Source organism: Manacus vitellinus, unplaced genomic scaffold (assembly GCF_001715985.3).
Source record: "Manacus vitellinus isolate BGI_N305 unplaced genomic scaffold, ASM171598v3 scaffold_23_pilon, whole genome shotgun sequence".
Lineage (NCBI taxonomy): Eukaryota > Metazoa > Chordata > Aves > Passeriformes > Pipridae > Manacus > Manacus vitellinus.
Genome location: NW_021939718.1, coordinates 6,595,532 through 6,616,008, shown reverse-complemented (window position 1 = coordinate 6,616,008; position 20,477 = coordinate 6,595,532). Strand labels below are relative to the sequence as shown.

General features: G+C 39.6%; 1 protein-coding gene across 2 annotated transcripts; it reads left to right on the top strand.

Annotated features, from left to right (window-relative positions):
- The first annotated feature begins 15,959 nt into the window (after positions 1-15,959).
- RFESD (Rieske Fe-S domain containing) lies at positions 15,960-19,978 on the top strand. Of its 2 annotated transcripts, none has more exons than XM_008923699.2 (4): positions 15,960-16,419; positions 17,242-17,422; positions 17,517-17,551; positions 17,741-19,978. In XM_008923699.2, exons 1-4 carry the CDS (start codon positions 16,342-16,344, stop codon positions 18,032-18,034), a joined length of 588 nt encoding a protein of 195 aa, XP_008921947.1. In that variant the 5' UTR covers positions 15,960-16,341; the 3' UTR covers positions 18,035-19,978. The 2 variants fall into 2 exon arrangements, with proteins under 2 accessions (XP_008921947.1, XP_017928431.1); XM_018072942.1 differs by having other exon boundaries at positions 16,359-16,419; positions 16,922-17,422.
- The last annotated feature ends 499 nt before the right edge of the window (positions 19,979-20,477 follow it).

The window sequence follows — 20,477 nt, the reverse complement described above, 5'->3', positions numbered from 1 at the left end:
GGTCACAGTACTAAGCCTATCTTGAGTCCAAGAAGAGTTTGAAAAACACTTTCAGTCACATGGTGGGATTCTTGGGGTGTCCTGTGCAGGGCTAAGAGCTGGACTCGAAGATCCTCATAGGTGCCCAACTCAGCATATTCTATGATTCTATGCATAGCTGAGAAGCCTTCATGTGGTGGGGTGTTCCTTTTGGTGTAAGATGTATGAAAAAACACTACAGAATTTTCCTTTGAGGACCCTATGGACTCATTATAGATATTCTGCATAATCCAGGTTGTAATGTGTGTGCAAAACTTTTTTTGCAGCATTGGGTTGCCTTCTGAGTGTTTAGCAGTGCCACGTTGGTTTTATATCAGCAAAGAATATTATGTAAACCTGTTTCTGCTAGGGAAAAAAAGGAGAAGAGAAAGGGGAAAACTTGGCTGGTGGAAACGTGATCAGTGTTCAAGTATCAGAGCCAGTTCTGATTCCAGAGCCATCTAAGTGCATTAGTGCAGCCAAGGGAACAAAAAGTTGCTATTTATGCTCCTCACTGCAGCCATGGCACTAACAGTTTTGCCTGAAAGGTGGCTGACATTCAGTGAGCAACTTGAGTGCGTTCACACAGATCTAGCAAGGCAGATCTAGGAAGCACTCCTGGCTCATCTTTTTCACAGAGGCTGCCACAAATAACTCCACACCAACCTTGGAAGTAATGGTGCACGTTGCAGACTCATGTAAAGAGTAGAAAACTGATTTTACAGCCAGGGCATGAGCAGTGAGGGATGTGAAGTCACAATCCACCCCTCGGTGATGTCACCCTCCACCAGCAGGTGATGCCCTCACAGGCACACAGCGTCATGAGATTTCTCGTTTTCAACTTCTAGATTTCCATGCTGCTCTGGAGCCCTCAGTCACCTGCATCATGCGTCCGTGGCCATGTATCAACATCCCTCATCCAAGCTTCCAAACCATTCCAGAAATCACACAAGATACATACTCAGATACATACTCAGTAGAAAAATGTTTTCTTCATTTTTCCTCCATGTCAACAGCATTAAGAATTCCTGAAGAACTTCTTCTATACTGGTAGCTGCAGTGTATTTGTAATATCTACATAAAGAAAGTTTATTCAATTGAACGATAGGTATTGTGTATCTATTTTATACATGGCCTTTCAGGCTTTTTTTTCTGCTTCTGAATCTTTATTCTTATTTATTATCACTTTGTGTCAGAATAGTTCTTCTCACATCTACAAAATAATATTAAGAAATAGTGTCTCCTCCTTGTTGACCCTGCTCTGCTTTCTGGTCTGGAGTCACATACTGTTTATTTGGTAAAGAGGGCCTTAGTTTTTTGTTATTTGAAAAAGTCCTTCGGGAAATAGCTTGCCTGGAGAGAGTGGCTTTAGGAGCAACAATCCGGATTAAGATTTTACTATCACATTTTTAAACACTATCACTTAGGACAAAAATCTGTTAGAGTGATGTATCTTGTACAATTTTTTTTATGTATTTGATAATACTATCAAAAAAAGGAAACAGGAGAAGGGTGTAGAGCAAGCAAGAAGGGGGGAAAAGATAGTGCTTTAATAATAAATACTTCTGTATATTTTTAATATCATGGCAGTAGTTGTTCCAGTTTTCAACACTGGGAATGATGGGGAATCATATCTCCTTTCTTAGCAGATCGTACTCCTCAGAGTATGGACAGAGAATAGAAAAAAAGTTGAAACATAAAGGATGGGAATAGAACAAAGCAACACTGAAGGTAGAGTCCATACCTCAACAGAGACTTTGTAGGAAGCTTTAGAGTAGCCAAGACAGAGTAGTCACTGCTATCTGCTTATCTACCAGACCAGCCATTTAATTGTACAAGGTTATCAGGTTGGTTAAGCAGGGTTTCTCCTTGGTGAATCCATGCTGAATGTTACTGAGGGCTTTCTTGTGCTTTGCACACCTGGAAACTCCAGAACTCATCCCTTCCCCAGGGAACGAGGCAGATAAGTACTGGGAGACAGCACAGGGCCTGTGGAAGATTGGCACAGTGCTCAAGTAGAGGCTTTCCAAGGCCACACAACACTACCACCTTGAGTCAGCATTTCCATAGCACAAAAAAAATCCAGTAGTTAAAAGCAGTGCATTTTTATTACCTTTTTAGAGATGAACAATTTTTCATTTCTTGCTAATGATCATGATTTCTCTCTCTCCTCACTTCTGGGAAATCACTTGTATTAAAGCAGGGCTGTAGTCCTTCAGACAGCTCTAGAATCTGTCATGTGCATTCATTTTATGGAGTAAGTTTACTGAGCTAAATGCAGTAAAATATCAAGTACCTCACCACACTCCTCACCCACCCATTTTCTGCCAGTGCATCTTATGGAGAGCAAAGGCTTCATAGGGGTCACTAAGTTTCAAAAACATTTCAAACATTTTATAGGTTGCAATAGAACTGGTAAAGACATAGTCCCCAAATTTGAATTGTTTGCCTCACTGGTATTCTAGGAGTGATCAGAAACTGTGCAAGCAGGCACAGGCCAGAGAGTCACCAACTACTGATCTTTATAACAAAGAAACTGGCAGTCTAGTTCCTTCTGGGTTTTCCAAAAGAAATACATGTGGGGGAGGACAGGAAATAAAGGTGTGGTCCCTTTATCTGGGGAAGGGGAACCAGGACTAAAATCTCACAGTCCTGTGCCTCACATTGCTGGATGAAGCACATCAACCTGTTACAACCTGACTGCAGGCACTGCCATGTCTGCGAGGCCAAAAGTTCCCAAGACTTGTGCAGGTCCTTTAGCTGTAAAATTGATTTTCTCCTCTATCACGTGAGTCTGCAATGTGCTCCATCATTTCCAAAGTTGCTGTAGAGTTATTTGTGGCAGTCCCTGTGAACAAGATGAGCCAGGAGTCCTTCCTAGCACTGACTTCCAGCCAGGTCCACATGAACAGACTCAAGTCCCTAAGAATGTTCCCTCTGGCTGCACTAATGCACTTAGGTGGGTTTGGAATCAGAACTGGCTCAGGAGGGGTAGAAAAGCAAATTAGCATCCACTTGCAAACTGACTGTGTTTTCACTGGCCAAGTGAAAACAGTTTCTGCCCTTCACAGAAACAGGTTTGCATAACATTCTTTGCTAATATGAAACCAATGTGGCACTGCTAAACACTCAGAAAACAGCCAGGGCCAAATCACTACACTGTCAAAGCTATGAATGATGCTTCTTGTAACATGCAGAGATAAAACAATGCATCACTGTGCTACAGTGCAAACCTGGACTCCTGCAGAACTTAGGAGGAGGTAGTGAGAGAAAGAGTTCCAGGATGACTGCTTGGATTTACGTGCCGTACTCCACCTGAGGCCCATCTCAGGCTGCTGTACCCTCACTGTTCTTGTCAGAAGGTGAAATCACCCACCTTTTCCTGAGAAGTTTAGCACCAATGAACCTTAAGGAGACAAATAGCCAGAAGATTTGGATCTCTAGCACTACAAATAGAAAGAACAGCAGCAGTCCATGTTGAAATTTCACCGTGGAAAAAATCAACAGAATTGAAAAAGAGAAAATAGGACCCTCGTTAACTGCATTTACCAGCTCCACCTCGTGGTCAGCTGTGTATTTTTGCAGGGCCATCCTGACACAGACTTTGGGAGTGCTGGGTGGGCCGAATAAAGCTTGGGTTGCCCCGGAGCACCTTTGCATGTCCTTATCTTTGAGCAAGGAACACAGCACACAAAGCACAGGCGATCAAGTTCAGGTTGTGCATGAATTCCACCTCACACAGCGGCGTGAAACTCCAGGCACAGCCTAGGAAGGGATCACCACACCTGTGAAGGGCTAGTCAAACACTTAGAACGAGCCAAGCGTAAAGGACACCTGACTCACATATACTGCAGGTAAGTGTGCATTTGGGATCGTGCTTAACTTCTAGAAATAAAATGCAAGAATGGTGCTCCACTCTCTCAGCCTGCAAACTAATGTTCTTTGTCGTGTTCTGTCAGTTTAATAGATTGCATCCAAGTCTTACGCAGTGGAAAAGAAAGGAATAGAGTTAAAATCAGTTCTTCCTGGTTGTGGTTCATGAGGAGATCTTAAGAGGTCTGCAGCCCAAAAAATCAGGGATGATGTGATGAAAACTAAGTAGTTCTGATCAGAAGGAAATTTCTTGTTATAAGAGATAAAGTCAAGTACTCAGGCTACCTCTGAGTATTTCTTTTCTTGATGATATATGTCCGCAAGGTTCTTACATACATCACACCATTTCTGCCTGTCAGCAATAGAAAAGAGGAAGAAAATCTCACACAAACAATTTAAGTTTTCCCAGAAAATATAAAAATGGCTTTCAAATTTTAGCAAATAATTATTAGTAGGTTCAGCTGCCAAACACGTAACACTTGTTACCCTAAATTTTTCCTCATTACTTCTGTAACTGAGTAAGAAAATTACTGTAAAGGATTTTAATTTTCTTTTTGAAGAATTTTCAAATTAAGGAAACAAACCAAACACTCCAGTCAGTTACAGTGACAGCTGAGAGTCTGATTTTTTTAGAACTGTACATCTATGAATTGCGTGACATATATTCTGTGATTTTAAAGCAGAGAAAAATAAGTCTACTGATTAATGCAGAGCTACAAATGAACTAGCAGATCTAAATTCTTCAAGGCAGTGAGTTTCATCAGTAGACAGAGGATAACACAGAATCCTCTAAACTACTAATCTCAAGTACAATTATTCCAGGAATATTTGCCCTATCAAAATGGACAGGATCCAGAAACCTTACACAGATGAGATTGTTTAGTGTTTCAGCAATGGCATTCCCTGAACTAGAAATCTTAGGAGTGAATTATGGAATTGAATATGATTTACCTTTCATAGAGTTCCAAAAGTTTTTGGTAAACATCTGTGTGAGGTGATAGATAAGGCTCCTGATGGTTCCCCAGAAATTGGTAAAAGGATTAAAATGAAGAACGAATGATATGGAGACAACACTGCTTTCTCCGTCCCCCTCCCCCCCAAACAACCTGGCTTCCGGGAACGCGGGAAGTGGATCCTTAGGCCTATTTCATCTGTCTATCATCCCAAAATTAGTTTATTGGCTACAGCCACTCAAAAACTGCCTAGAGAAAAAGGTATAAAAAGAGACTTGACATAAGCAAAAATAGAGGAGAAGTTCCATCAACACTGTGGAGGTAACTGATGGGCTTCCTTTCCTCCCTCCACCTTCTTGGGATGCCTTGGGGGGAGCAGTCACTTTATACACATACCCTAATTTTACTTTTGCTCCACAGCACTTTAAAAATCTTTACTTATTCTTTGTTAGTTCTTCTGCTTTAGGTTTTTTGCTTAGGTTTTGCAGTATTAATATTCTTTGTAAGCTGGTTTTTGCTTTAGCATGTGTGCCTATGCTTTGTATTGTTATTATTATTACTACATAGTTTGTGTGCTTTTTTTGCAGTTAGACCCTATTCCAGACACAGCAAACCCCAAATTGCACAAATTGTCACAAATTTGTATTAATAAACATGTTATTTCATGAACTGTTTGAGTGAGTCTGTTTTTAGGTGCTGACAGTTTCATCGATGGCAAAATAACTCATAGGAAAAACCTGCTGAGGGGTTTTTCTACCACTGTTTGGTGTAGTCCTTATATAAAAAGGTATCAGATGTCCTGTCTGTCTCAGTGAATTTGTTAAGCAAAGGGTCTCATTAGGTGAGATGCTAACAGACTGTTTTGGACATTAGAAGACTTTGATCTTCTAGGGGGCGCTGATAGCCGGAAAAAATAAATTAATACAAGTTGGACAGAAAATTCATCTTTTCTATCTCTTTTCACATTACAATCTGCTAAGTCTCCATTGACATCTCTTTGGTTGGATTTCTCATATGAATTTGATAATCTCTTAAAAAAAAAAAGTATTGGTATGAACAGTTATGTGTTATGAGAATAAGTTCTGCCTAAAAATATTACTCTATTTCCTTCAATGAGGTCATGTTAATGTAACAATCAGTGAGCAGAATCTATTAGATAATTCTGCACAGCCTTCTGAATCCTCTTAAGTGAAAAGCTTTTGTTGCTTCCTGAGCTAATTACCAACAATTTGAAACTTTTATATATTACATAATCTGCCTGCATAACAGACAATATACAAAGCACATTAAGTCATGCCATGAAAGACCCACACTCAAGTAACATATTGTCCTGTATAGTAACAGAAAGCCTGAATCTAACTGCAAAAATGAGAAAATTTCAGTATGCCTTGAAATCAGGCATCAACAATTGTAATTTTAAAAAGTACTTATACTGAAAATACAAGAATCTGAGAAAAATAGTGATTGTTGCTGTCAGAGACACACTTAATATGCAACCTTATCCTTCATAAATCCCCAAATAATACAACAGTATGTGGTAACTATATACTGTAATAGGCTGACATGCACACCCCACCCAGCACACGGCTATTTTAAATGTACTACTGCTTTTGAGTAACAACAAATTTCATAACAATCCACATGGTGTTGGAAGCTGGAAATATAAGTTACTAGATAAAACAAGGTCAACTAGATAAATTAGAAAAACTAGAGAAGCACTGTCAAGTGTTTCTTCAGCTGCAATCATGGAAATTTCTAAGCATGGAAGAATTGCCTGTATTTCTTTGAATTCATGTTCTCTCTTGCATGCTTCACTGCTACTTAGTCTACACAAGAAACTTAAATACCCTGAAACTGAAGTTCACTATGGCATTGGACACACAAGTAATACAAGCTCCAGCTTCTCTGAAGGTTCCATATAACTTCAGGCCTCCAGAAAACACAACCCAAGTCTCAGCTTTGCTTTGTTCCTGTGTTCAACTCCATAGTCACACATTTCAGGGAAAGAAAAAGTGGATCTTTACTATAACTGACAGTAACTGGTTTGGTTCAAGTTCAGTAGCCTTCTTATATTCCTCTTTGGCCTGATCAGCTTTGGCTGCTCTAAACTAGCAGCTGCCAGGCCAATTAATACCCAAGCACCGTAGTTTTTTTTCTCTTGCTTCAAGACTGCCTAGAAATACACAGTTTTGAGTGAAATGATGAATGAAAAACATCTTATAGACCCATGGCTTGAATTTTATCATCACAGTTCAGTGAACTATTCTATTATATAATACTAGAAGTTAAATAATTTTTAGGAGAAGGGTAAGATTAATAACTTCAGCTTTTCCTGCCAGACAATGCTTCATATCTGAATTTTTCTGTCAGTAGCCATACCTGGAGCTCAGCAATCAAAGCACTTCTGTGAGGTCTGGATTAGAAATGGATTTTTATCACTAGCATTCTACACTTTATATTCTTATCACCACATATAAGCAAATGCAAAAGGAAGGGGAATAAAAGTTCACTTGTGGTCAACTAACACAAATGATCAATGAAGTTAAATCTGAAGATCAATCTCAACCATTATATCAATAATGTACTCCACACTCTGCATTACTATACAGCTGTAGGAGTATGAGAACAGCAAACAAAAAGTGCAAAAAATATTACTTTCCAAGTAAAAAGTTATTACCTTGCAGTGCTGTAACGCTTCCTTATATTCTTTATTTCTTATGGCATCTCTAGCATTCTTTAATTTTGTCCTCACCTCCTTACTTAACATTTTGGCTACTAAGTGAAAAGGACATATAATCAGTTCTTATAAAAAGACATAGTGAACTCAAAATGTTATTTCTATCCTATTGTAATTGCACAGAGAGTATTTTAAACACCAAAACACAGCACAAAATCCCAAAATATAAACACACAAAAAACCGCTGGGAAAAAATAATATGGTTTAAAAGTTACTTAAGCTTAGCTCCAAGGCAGGATTTAGTCAATATTCCAAGCAGTTGATACAAAGTAGCTATTCCAGAATGAAAGCTTTGTTAAGGTTTAAGACAAATTTAAATAGGAGGAGATACGTTACAGGACAAGCACCTCAGCCACACTCCTAGGAATGAGCATGTAGCCTTTTTTAGGAATTACAAAACAGTGAACAGTGCTCAAGAGGCATTTTGCACTGGATATATGCTCAGTTCCTAAGGATCAGGGTTTTTCTTCCGTGGTCTCTCCAGCAGCACCATGATGAGCCTGTTGCTGCTCCTCTTCCTTCACATTTATTAAGAGCAGACCCCCCTTGCAACTACACCAGGAAGCAAAAAAGCATTTAAGGACACACCAAAGAGGCATTCACGCTTTTGACCTCGGTGCAATGTTTTGGTGTACATAGTAAATATTTTGCCTCAAATGAACTTTAGGAACACCACAGTCAAAACTGCCTAAATGGAATGAGGCTGAGAAACCATAGTGGTGGTGGTGTAGGAAAAATCCTTGCTTTTAATTTAAGAAAACAGCAAAAAATACCTGCAGGACAAGGAAAATTGCAGCAAGGAATTCTTTATTGCAGCTCTGGGTGCAATCCTAAGTCACATGGGCCTGGAAAGCACACCTGTTGTTTGAAAAATGTGCCTTTTTGTACCCTCTTGGTTACATAAGCTGTTACACATTCAGTAGGTGTCAGGTATTTTACCTTAAAAGGTAATTTCTCGGACTCAGGAGGGAGTGTTACCCTCCCTCCTGATTGATTGGTGACGTACAATGTACAGAGGGGTCTCTCTGCACACAAAGGCCATCTACATGGCTGAGAGTACATTTTTATTTTTATTCTTTCCCTATTCCCGGATGCAAAGTTTCCCTGGTGTCAGGCCCAGACAGGGCCTTCCACCTTACAGCTTTCACAATATGCCTAAAAAAACCCCTTGGAATTAAATGAAAGAAAAGAAAATCCCACCACCTTCTGTTTTCCACTAAATTCTTTTTGCTTATAATAAAACCAGATTATTTATTTCTCATAGTGTCAGTGTTGAAAGAGACGGGAAAAGCAACCAGCCAAAGAACAAAAAAACTTTTCAGCAGCTGAAAAGCAAAAGATAAAGAGTAGCTGAAGTGCCTAGTGATAAACTGGCAAGATACATTAGTAGATAATTACTAATGAAAGGACAAAGGACAAAGGATGAGGGCGACTTGCCAAGATCCCCTCACATCCTGAAGAAAATAGACAGAAATTGCTCCAACTTACATTGATCAGAAGTTTCTGGAGACAAATTTGCGTCCCCAGAGGGCACAGACGCCTCGGCCACCACCAGCGCACCCCGATGTGGCACTGCCTGAGTGCCACTGTCACCCATGCAACAAGAGACATCGCATCGGCACCTGCCCTGCATGGCGGGACATGTAGTTCCCGCTGCTCCAGGACACGCTTGGAGCTGCAGTCCGGGGAGATGCTGCTTCTCATGGATGCCCCTGGCTCCTGGATGAGAGTTGGGGAGGAGACCACATCCCAGCGAGAAGAGCGGGATCGCGGTGGTGGCTGCCAACGAGGGCTTCCCGGGGCATGCTTGTGTTCCAAACCAAACTCGGCTTTGTTCCCAGGAATGTGCTCCACGCTGGCATCAGGCACATGACGGTTGTCAGGTAGCTCTGCACAGGTTGGTCCAGCGGTCAGGTGTGCTACCCATGGGGGACGCAGCAGGAGGACACTGTGGGACAGGGCTGCTGGGACAAAGCTGGCGTGTGAAATGTATGCTCTTCTGTCGGCTTGAAAAGCAGAATGGAAAGGAAGGTCACTAAACTCTGTTACTCTTCCCATTCTAAGTTCTAAAACCATTAGGGATGGGATGGACAGTTCCTGTAATTACAGATGAAATGGCTGAGTTAAGCTGTTGGGCATCACAAACTGATTAACTCAGGCTTTTATTAATTATAAAATAAATACTACAAGTAACTTGTAGTATGAGTCTTTCCAGCCAAAAGGACAATGGAACCAGTAGGTATGTTTTTATAAATTTCTAGTAGCTTTGTTACAGTAATTTATTGATATTCTTGTATTAACCCGAAGACAGGTAGAGAAGATATTTTTTTTCATTCACAAATACTAAGTATATTTCCTTGTGCACTGCTAAAGACAGCACATTTTTTACCCTCTTCTCACCATGCTTCTACCTGCCCACCCAGCCTACGGGTGGGCAAACCAACAAGCTGAAGCCCTGCTGGCTGTTAAAAGGCCTGGGCTTTCATTTGAAAGTGTGCCTGCCTTTGTGGAGGGTGGTGCTCCCTGTGGAAGACTCAAACCTGTTTTGTCAAGTGTGACAAAAATTTTCTTCTCAATGCATTTGGCCTCCAGATTAGTGATGTCTTGAACAGCCAGTTTTTCTGCTGCTGTGTCACAGAAGGCACTGCACTTCTTACAGGGCTTGCTGGTGGAATGTGTTAGTTGGCAACTCAACTCCTAAATTTCTGCTTGAGGTTAACTGAGTGATAACAGGCTCTGCTTGCAACTCATGTCGAGTTCCTGGATGACAGGAGCTTTCATGAATTACTCAGAATAATTGCATTGCCTCGGGTCCCTCAAAACCGGCAAGTCCTACATGGTTCTTACAGAGTGGATCTCCAGAAATAGCTGCAAAGTTTTCACCTTCTCAGCCTTTTCAAGAAGCTTCTGTCACTGAATAGGCATCACTTGTGCAGTACCCAAAGAATGAACTCTGGTCTACAGCTGTTCAAAGAAACAGTATCTTTGTTGGAGAAACTTGTGAATATGTGGTTGACAGGGCGACATATCACTTGTGTACTTCCTCATGAGCACTTTCATCTCAAAGTCCCCTTCAAATTCCTAACGGAGATTACAGCTTTATTTCCAGTTTGTCCTACTGACTGCATGTTCTATTTGCCATTCATAGTAGTGTACAAAATTAGGTGATTGGTATTTTGACATGCTCGCATACAGGCCAGTTCCAGTTGCTGGTATACCATTAGCTCTACTGGAGCCAAATGAAATTATTTTCTCTACAGCACCATGTTATCCAAGAGCATTTGCTGCCAGAAGACAAACAGAGGGATTCTTTTTTCTTCTGCATGCATTCCCTGTGTTGAACTCTAAAAGGTGAAGACAATGACATTAATCTCCAATTGTGGATGTAGTGTGTGAATGATAGCAGGGTGGCCAGGGAGGTAATGAAGAACTCATGCAGTAAGGTTAAAATATTTGAAACAGTGACAAAATAATTATAATCTTAAAATATTTCAGTAATTTACAAGAATTATTTCCTGCAGTGGAACACAATTTTGCTGTGCCTAACTGTTTCTGGATTCTCTCTGAAACCTTGCAAAGTCTGATTATATGCAGTATTCTTTGTAAATTCTCTCTTGGATGGTTAGTGCCTATCCCCAGGGAATTGTGTGTAATGGAAGCAGTTGTAACACAGACTGTAAATTTTTCAGGTTTGCTCTCGCTAATTTTTTGGGAGGGTTTTTTGTCCTCTCACAAATTATTCAAGAAAATTCAAACAGTAAAGCTAAAGTGTAAATTTGAAAAAATATCTCCTATATATACCCTATATATGTCTCCTATATATATAAAGGTGCAAAAAGTCCAGAGTATGAAATTGATAAGGTGGCTTAAATTGTCTAATCTCTATTCTTGAAAAGATGCAGACAGAAAGAAACTTAAGCTTCCAATGTTATGTCTAATGTCTAATGAGTAACATAGGAGAACATGATCTTAAATTCAGCATTTGTTTCAAATGGTTATTTTAAAAACAAATACACTCTTAAAAAGAAAAGGAAAAAATAATATTCTTATTTTTAAAAATTGCAGATTTCAGTGGGAGAACAGTCTTTCTTCATGAGCCAGTGTCTATCTGTCAGCATCTCTCAGAAGGGTTCAGTCTCTCAGATGTTGTAGAACAGGCCTGCTCATAATGGCAGCATTTTAGCTCCAATAGGATAATTGGAAATTGGATTTTTGTTTCCAGCACGTCCTTTGGGATCTTCTACAATTGAGCTATCGGATATTTTGGCAGACAATTGTGATGGTAATGCCAGTGGTGTAATAATAATAATAAAGAGGAGCATCATAAGTATTTCTTGCAGTTGAATAGCAGCCTGAGACAGTTATTCGGGAGAATGTTTATTAAAAGCCCCAGCATATGCCCAGAACAAACCCATTATCCCTCTTCTGTGGAACTCATAATGGGGAAAAATATTTTTTCTCACTTCCATTAAAATTACTCACCTTAGGCAACTGGAGAAGAGACTTTTTCTGGTCTCATTAATTTAATATTCATTCAAAATACTTTGCAACACTTTATGCAATAATCAGCCACCATATTCCCTTGAGCTGGGCAGAAAAATGACCTGAAGACCTCCATGCAAACAGTCTGTTGATGAATCAGAATAGAGAATAGAACCGAATAGAAAATAGACCACTATTTCATTTGGAAGGGACCTACAGTGACCATCTAGCCTGACCCCTTCAGGGCTGACCAAAATTAAAGCCTGTTCCATAGTCCAAATGGCTCTGGAACACTAATGGGCTTGGGGAACACCTCTTAAGGAAGCCTGTTCCTGTGTTTGACCACACACTTGAAAAAGAAATGCCCCCTCATGTCAAGTCTGAGCCTCCCCTGATTGCTCTGAGCCATTTCCATGTGTCCTATCAGTGTATCCCAAGGAGGAGAGGACAGGCACCTCCCTCTCCACTTCCCACCAACAGTGGGCAGTTTGTGAAATACCACATGGACAATTTTTCTACCAAAATGCTTACTATGAGTAGAGGTGGCAGGATACTTCCAATATTTCGTACATCTCTACTTCAGGACCAAGCCGGAGTGAGATAAGAAATGGAGAAATATCAGCAGAGGAGAAGAGACAAGGAGCACAAAATTGGGAAGATGCAGATGTGGACAAGAGGCCTGTGCTCAAATATCACCTCTTTGCATATACCCTGTGCCCTCACCTTCTCCTAAAGCCCCACAGTTACAGTACCGGGAAGGCTTTTTGCACACAATAAACAAAATAAAATTGTTGCTGTACTTAGCTGTATTTTTTTTCAGTACTGGTCTGAAGTTCCTATATATAATCATTCCCTGTAGTTGTGTTGATGACAGTAACAGTAATAAAGAAACTCATCCTCTGACTTGTTACCTAGGAGAAGAGACTGACCCCCACCTCACTAAAACCTCCTTTCAGGTAGAGAGTGAAAAGGTCCCCTCTGTGCCTCCTTTTCTCCAGGAAAGGAGAAATACATATGGAATTATTACAAATGCAGAAAATGAATGTAAAAATTAAATAAAGGAGCTGATGATTTTCCTTATTACTGTTACTGTCACCAACACAACTACAGGGAATGATTATATATCAGATTATTTGTTAGTAAAAAATAAAAGTTCTAAAAAAAAAAATCACATGTTTCAGGTATGGATAATCCTTGCTGGCCACCATGCCTAACAGTTTACTCTAGAAAATACAGTGTAAATGCATCTAGAGATAAGATTAAACCTGAAAGCACAGCAGGTTCATTAGCTTATCAAAGAAATGTCCATTATGAAGAGTCAAGTGGAAGAAATGTGATAAAGACTTTTTATAGGTATTATACCATTGATCTGGGCAAGCATAATAAAATGTGATAATCGGTATCAGTTCTTACCTTCTTGGAAGTGCAGGCAGTCATTATGAGATAGAGAATCAGAGAAACAGGACTGAAATTACTGTTAAGAGTGAATTATTGAAGTGAATTCTGTTCAAAAAAGCAGGACATGAATCTCATTGGAACTAAATATTAGATGAAGTAACTATTTGAGGCTTTATCCAGGATCTTTTAGGCTACCGATCTGGAAAATGTTCTTTTCAATGCAGTCTGCAAAATTTGCTTTTTCACAAGAGTCACGTGTAAATGGCAGTTCCTGGAGAGAACATGGGGCAGTAGATAAAGCTGTATTTCTAGCAGTAAAAGCCAGTGAAAAATCTTTTTCTGTATTGTCCCCTGCTCAGTCTGTACTGTTTATTCTTTAACTAATGCAAGAATTGCACAAGCCTGCTTGAAATGCAAAGGTCACATTCACACTGTTCTAGGGGATTTAAACTACAACAAAAAAAGTGATGTCTCGGACCAACCAATTTTATTTCTGAATGAGGTATCATAAAATCCACAAAGTATGACCAAAATAGCATTAAGGCTTTGTAAGGTTGCCAAATAAATCAGGCTCTGAATGGGAACAATGTCCAGGCAGCTACTGCCATCCTGCTGATCTTACCTTCTTCTGTAAGTGTGTTTGGCATGAAAATATAGGAAAAATAAAGACAATAAAGTAGAAAGTAAAAAAAAAAAAAAAAAACAAACAAAAACCCAAACCAAACCAACCAAACAAACAAACAAAAAACAGAAAAACCCTGGTATTCCCCAAATTCAGCCGATACTAAGGTAAAAGACCACAGGCACAGAGGAAAATGCGTTAGAGCAGGGTACAGGAATGAGTTGCTACAATTCACAAATCTGGAACCTTTCTGCTGCTCCCAAACCCCCCACCAGGTGGCACTTGGCTACAGGGACAACTGCATCTGTGCCATCTGCAGTGACTCAGAAAATATCAAAGCAGCCAAACTCTTAAGAAAACATCAGGAAAAAAAATCTATTAGAAGACTAGCTTACTGTCTATATGTGTGGAAGTAACCTTTTCTCTTACTGACTGAAATGCACTCACTTCCACAACCAGGTGCTGCTCCAGTAGCTGGTTGGTAGCTCAGGATTCTGTCATGGGACCTGTTAGGGGGTAATGTGACCCATTGTTACTCAGGTCTTACTTGAATGGATGGTTTCAACATGGTTAACAACCTTGAAAAAACAAACAAACAAACAAACAAAAAAACCCAAAACAAACAAACAAACAAACAAAAAAAAACAAAAAACAAACAAAAAAAACAAAAAAAAACAAAAAAACAAACAAACAAAAAAAAAAACAACAGAAAACGGGAGCAAAGCAAAGCTGGTTATTATTTCACCTCATAGTGCAAAGGACAATGCACTTCCCATGGGGCTATGAGAGAAAAATTGTCATTTTAATGTGCTTTTGGTCAGCAGATGATTGTCACCAGATTAGCTGTCTCCTTATCTGTGCTGAAGCTTAACACCTGTGATTGTGCTGTTTAAGGAAAGGGAGGAGAAAGCAGGTCTTTGGTCATCTGGCACCAGCTGTGGAGGCAAGAATCTGCTGCCTCCTTTGGGCCTTTTGCTGCCTCTGAGTTGAAATATCTCATGTTCTGTTCGTACTTTGTGGGTTCACATCCACTTCATGGATGAGAAAGTGGCCATGAGCAGTAAGAGGGTCTTGTTACAGGTATTTCATGATAAGGAGTACTTAACTACACCCCTCATCTAAGGAAAGAAAGTCTTTTGCCACCTTGCATTTAATAAACTCAGTAGCATAATGACAAGTTGCTTCAAGGGCTTTCTTTTGTAGGATGCCTGATGTCCCAGGGTAGTCCTTAATGTGCAGGTGGGTAGATAAGCATACAAGTATCAGCTGTGAAATGAAGCTGTTTGCTATTGATCGCTTATGCAATTTGGGCCATACAGGGGCCACAATGTGCTGAGCCAGTTTTCAGAATGAGGTGCCTAGATAATTAATGCATGCAAAATTCAGGCTGTCTGTAGAAATGTCATCACTAAATGAGCTAGAGGTTAGGTGGTAAGTGTTATTTTAATAATGGTTCAGACATGCATACATGTGTATGTGTGTTTGTACAAATACATATCTATGTGTGTGTATTGCTATAGGTGTATGTATTTATATACACAGTTTTTTGAGAAGTGTCCTCATTAAGGGTTTTCTAACTACATTTTGCATTTTAGTATTTTGGCCAATTTGGAAAGCTTATAGGCAGAGTCAGCCAAACAGTGATAGCAATAATTGGGGATTTCCTACTCTGGTTCTTATGGTTAATTCACTACAAGCTATGCTTATCTCCCGAAGAAAATAAGTGTCAGTGCCTTATTGGTTTATCCTGTGAGTCTGATAGTGACGTTTCACTTTCTGGGTAAAACTGGGTGGAAGTTCCTTGAACTGGAAAGCAGAGAGTTGGCCAGTCTATACAGTTGATCACGTGCTGATCAGTTAACAACTCGCCTTGGAAACGTCACACTGTCACTTAAACCACTCTTCTCAGTGCAGTGAAACATGGAAATATGCAGTTGCTGATCCTGAGGACACATGTCACATAGCTGTGACTGAGCAGAGTTTTGGGAGAAGGCAGCATTCACATGGGCTCACGGTGAGGACAGCAGAAGGAGGAATGTGAAGCTCTCCTCTTCTGTTATCAGGCCAGCCCCAGCATGTCCCAGCTTCTTATCAGCCCTAGCAGAGCTGGGTTCTGACGTGCTGAGCCTCCATACATCCTGCCATAGGGTGCTATAGAGGCCGGCCCCACTGCCTCCCATTTGCACATAAAGAGGCGTTGCGATGCGCGTCATGACAGACCAACAAGGCCTGGCAGATAGACAACGTGAAGAGAGGCAATGCTGGACCTCATCATCCTCAGCATCCATTTCTTCATCTGCTTTCTCATATCCATTGCCATCTGGTGTGGAGCAAAGGTACAGTGCAGCTTTCAGTGGCTCTACATACCCTGCAGCCAGAGGCTCTCCCACCTGCAGTTTCCCTTTGGACTCTGTGTTTATAAAGACCTGTTTTAAACTGATTTTTCTGAGGAAGTGAGAGTAGCATAGTTGTACTGGGAATTTGAAGGAAACTGGAATACAGTAGCTAATTGTAAGTAAATTTAATGGGAAGGCAGTTTTTGTGATAAAGCTGCTTATATAATCTGTTGGGAGAGGGTGAGTCTATTAGATGTTTGAAATACATAAGAGGAGGAAGGCAAAGGCAGGCACATTTGTTAGAAAGGTCAAGTTGAATACAGCTCAATAAACAATGCTTTTTCCCTTTTGCAGAATAATTTTTTTATCAACTTACATCACTTTATCTTTCTAGCCATATTATTATTTAAAGAATAATGGATTTACATGTGAATGTTACTCATTGCATAAATAAATTATATAGTATGTTACATTTACCATCTTTGTATTTGTTTGCATATAGGTTTTGAGGGGAGAAGGTGGTTAAAGTGCAGAGTAAGTGAATAGTGATTGAGAATTTATCTTGCCTCAGCCTCAGGTATCTGGTTTGCAACAGCTGGTTTTCCTTGTCCGTTTCTGTTAGTGGACATGTGGACTGAACATTATCACTAAACTCCTGTGCTTTTCTTTGTCTGTATGTTGATAGTCTTTCACTAAAATTTCTCCTTTCACCTCATGCATCAGGGTTTTCTCTGAGGCATCCACTGTACCATAGAAATCCAAATGTGACCTGCTTTATACGTGGCTTTTTCATTTATTTTGTGTGTGTTTGTGTGTTTTAAGGATGTAGATTTGCACAGCTCAAGCAGAGGAGCAGCTGAAATGAGGCCAGATGGTCTTATATTTATTGGCAAAGAAGAGGACATAAAGAAGTCTGGAAGAATAACAGCCAAAATCAATGGCAGAGAAATTGTTGTTTTCTACCATGAGGGGAAATTTCATGCTCTGGACTCTCGCTGCTACCGTAAGATACTTGCACATATGATCTCAATGTTGCAACAATTAAGCATAAAATATGTTTGCTACATAAATAATTATGGTATTCTGCCATGTTTCAGATGAAGGAGGCCCTTTGTGTCGTGGAGAAATAGAGGTATGTAAACAAAATAAAAATAATGCATAGAGTCATGTGAAAACTCTAATGCATTTTTTCTAGTACTTTTATCTGAGCATACCATTGAAAAAACTGGTTATATAACAGCAGACAGCCATACAGCCAAATCATCAAACATATCTTTCGTCCTAGAAGACGACTTGCTATCTTTTCTTCTTCTTCCTGCAGGATATCCATGGCCAAGCATGTATTGTTTGTCCTTGGCATAAGTTTAAAATTACCTTGGAAACAGGAGAAGGATTATATGAAGGAATAAACCCTCTGGAGCCATCACCAACACCACAGTGGCAATCAAAAGGAGTCAAACAAAGGATTCATAAGCTCACAATAGACAATGGAAGCGTTTATGTGTGTCCTCCAGATTTGTCTGTGAGCTTTGACTCTGACTATTTTGCTGAAAAGTACAAAAATGGTGGTGAGTTAGCTATGGGAAAACAAAGCCACTCAGATGCAGCAGAGTAGGTCGTGGCCAGAAAGCAGAATCCTGGGGAATGCACCAATGAAAAACCACTGTCATGAAATAAAAATGCACTGTGCCACGAAGATCATCTCCAGATTAAATTCTATTGTTAATGTTATGTTAAAGGATTGAAACACATAGAATTGAGTAGGATAAGAAGCCCTGCATTGCCAGAAATGTGACTGATCTTCTGCCAAGGACTTTTTTTTTTTTTTGCATTTCAGAAAGTCTTATTTACAGTAGAGTGCCTTATAATATTTGAAATTTTAGAAGCCCTATTTTGCTAGAATTTTTTTAAATTTTAAGAGGGGATATAGTATGTTACGGCTTATAAAACTTATTACAAAGCTAAAGGTAAATAGTCAGGTGTAAAGGTTATGTTTATATACTTAACAGTTTCTACTTATAATGCCTTCAGTATAAATGAAATGGAAATTTTTAATTTTTTTGGTATTTAACTGATCTCTAGGTGTTTATTAAGTGCCACAAATGGAAGTACAACACTTCAGTAATTTTTAGTGAGTTTTTTTATGCCTGTTCATGCATTACTACTGTGAATCTATAGAGGTATTTATTTTCCTTCTCCTCATTGAACTCCTCTTGTTCAAATTATCATATAATGTGACAATCACGTCATCATATAATGTGACAAGAAATTGTTATGTATAACTCGTTCTTCCTGCTTCTGTTGGTTAAAGAGGAAGTTGTTGGGTATAGTATGTGATGTAGTGGCCCTCATTTGCTTGTTTTCGTTTATTGTAAATACATTTTTATACATTTATTTGAAAATATGTGCTTTCTGTTTAGAGCCAAAACTTGTGTTTTCCTATGTGTAGTCACTGTATAACATCATATCTGCCCCAAAAACTGCCTCCAAGGAAGTTTCTCTCTGAGCTGTACTGCTTTCCAGGACATGGTGGGGTTTTCTGCCCAGACTGTGGGGTCCAGAGTGCAGAGTTACTCTGTGAACACTGAGCATCATTGAATCATTGAATCTAGAAAAGACCTCCAAGACCATCAAGTCCAACCATTAACCCAGCACTGCCAAGCCCACCACTAAACCCGGTCCCCAGGTGCCACATCTACATGTCTCTTAAATGCATCTTGCATGGCTGCAATTCTTCAGCATATTTTTTTGTTGTTGTTGTTGTTGGCTTTTTGCAAATTTCATTCATAATCAAGTTCAGTTTGAAATGCCTCTTCTTCTTCTGTAAGTTTCTCTTGTGCATGCAGTAGGTTGTCTTGCTTTTAATGTATGTCACGGGTAACTAGGTCTGTGTCAACGCTATTGTTCATACAAATGTATTTAAAAGTAGTGAGGCAGAGGGAAGTTTCAGAGGAAAATATCTGTGCCTCATTGATCACAATGAAAAAAGCAAAGCACACAATCAATTTATTTTACCACATCTAAACTGTGATAACCACCTTTGATCATGCCTCCTGACATTGTTTTTGTGGTCAACAGAGAGAAGTGGCACCGTGAAAGTGCTGTTTAGCTGACCTATTTCAGTTTTGTGTTTTATGAGAATTACAGCACAGAAATGTTTTCTCTTTCCTCCTCTTCCTGGCTGACCACTCAGGCAGCCAGTGCCTGCCTTCTCTTAGATGAATCACATCTACTAGAAAATGCTGTTATGTACTGACCAGTTCTGTGATTTGTTGGGGTTTTTTAATTATTATTTGTTTGTTTGCTTTTAAATGAATATGTAAACTCCTCTTGCAGCCACAGGGTAGATGGCAAGAAGGTGGGGCAGGTGGGCAGCTGATACCTGCTGATTCCCCACTGATACCCAAGAGGCTTGGGTGGTGCCAAGGGGGATGGACAATTGTTTCCCTTCCCTCTCTTCTCACCCAACTACCTGCACCTGTGGTGAAACTTGATGACAGATGTCGTGACCAAGTGAAAGACATGGATCATTAAAAGGAAAATATTTGCAAGATCTTCAGATACACCTGTATTGACTCATGCAATTGCTGAGATAGTATTTTTATTGATTTCTTTTGAAGTAGTACATTCATAAAAATAGACTGTTTACATTAATAAAGATGCAGTTCAGTTTAAGAAAGCGCCAACTATGAACAATATGATACTGCCTGCATGAGATTTAGAAGAATGCTAGTAATAGGAAGTTTCATTTGAAAGCTTCACAAACATGTTCGTATTAGTGGAAGAGTGCTCAGGTTTTTGCAGAGTTGATTTTAGTGCCTAAAATTCAGCAAAGTGTTTAATCATATGCTTACTCTCAATCATATGGAATAAGTGAAACCACCTGTTCAGGTGTAGATAAGTCTTTTTTATTCAGTACTTCTCAGGCATAGTAACTATCTGCAAGCTTTTAAGGTGGTTTTATTCCCAGGAAGATTGAATTAATTTAAAATATAAAGTTTGTCAGTTAGTTTGCTTTCCCCTCAATTTTCTCGTGGATAATCACAGAAGAAACAGAG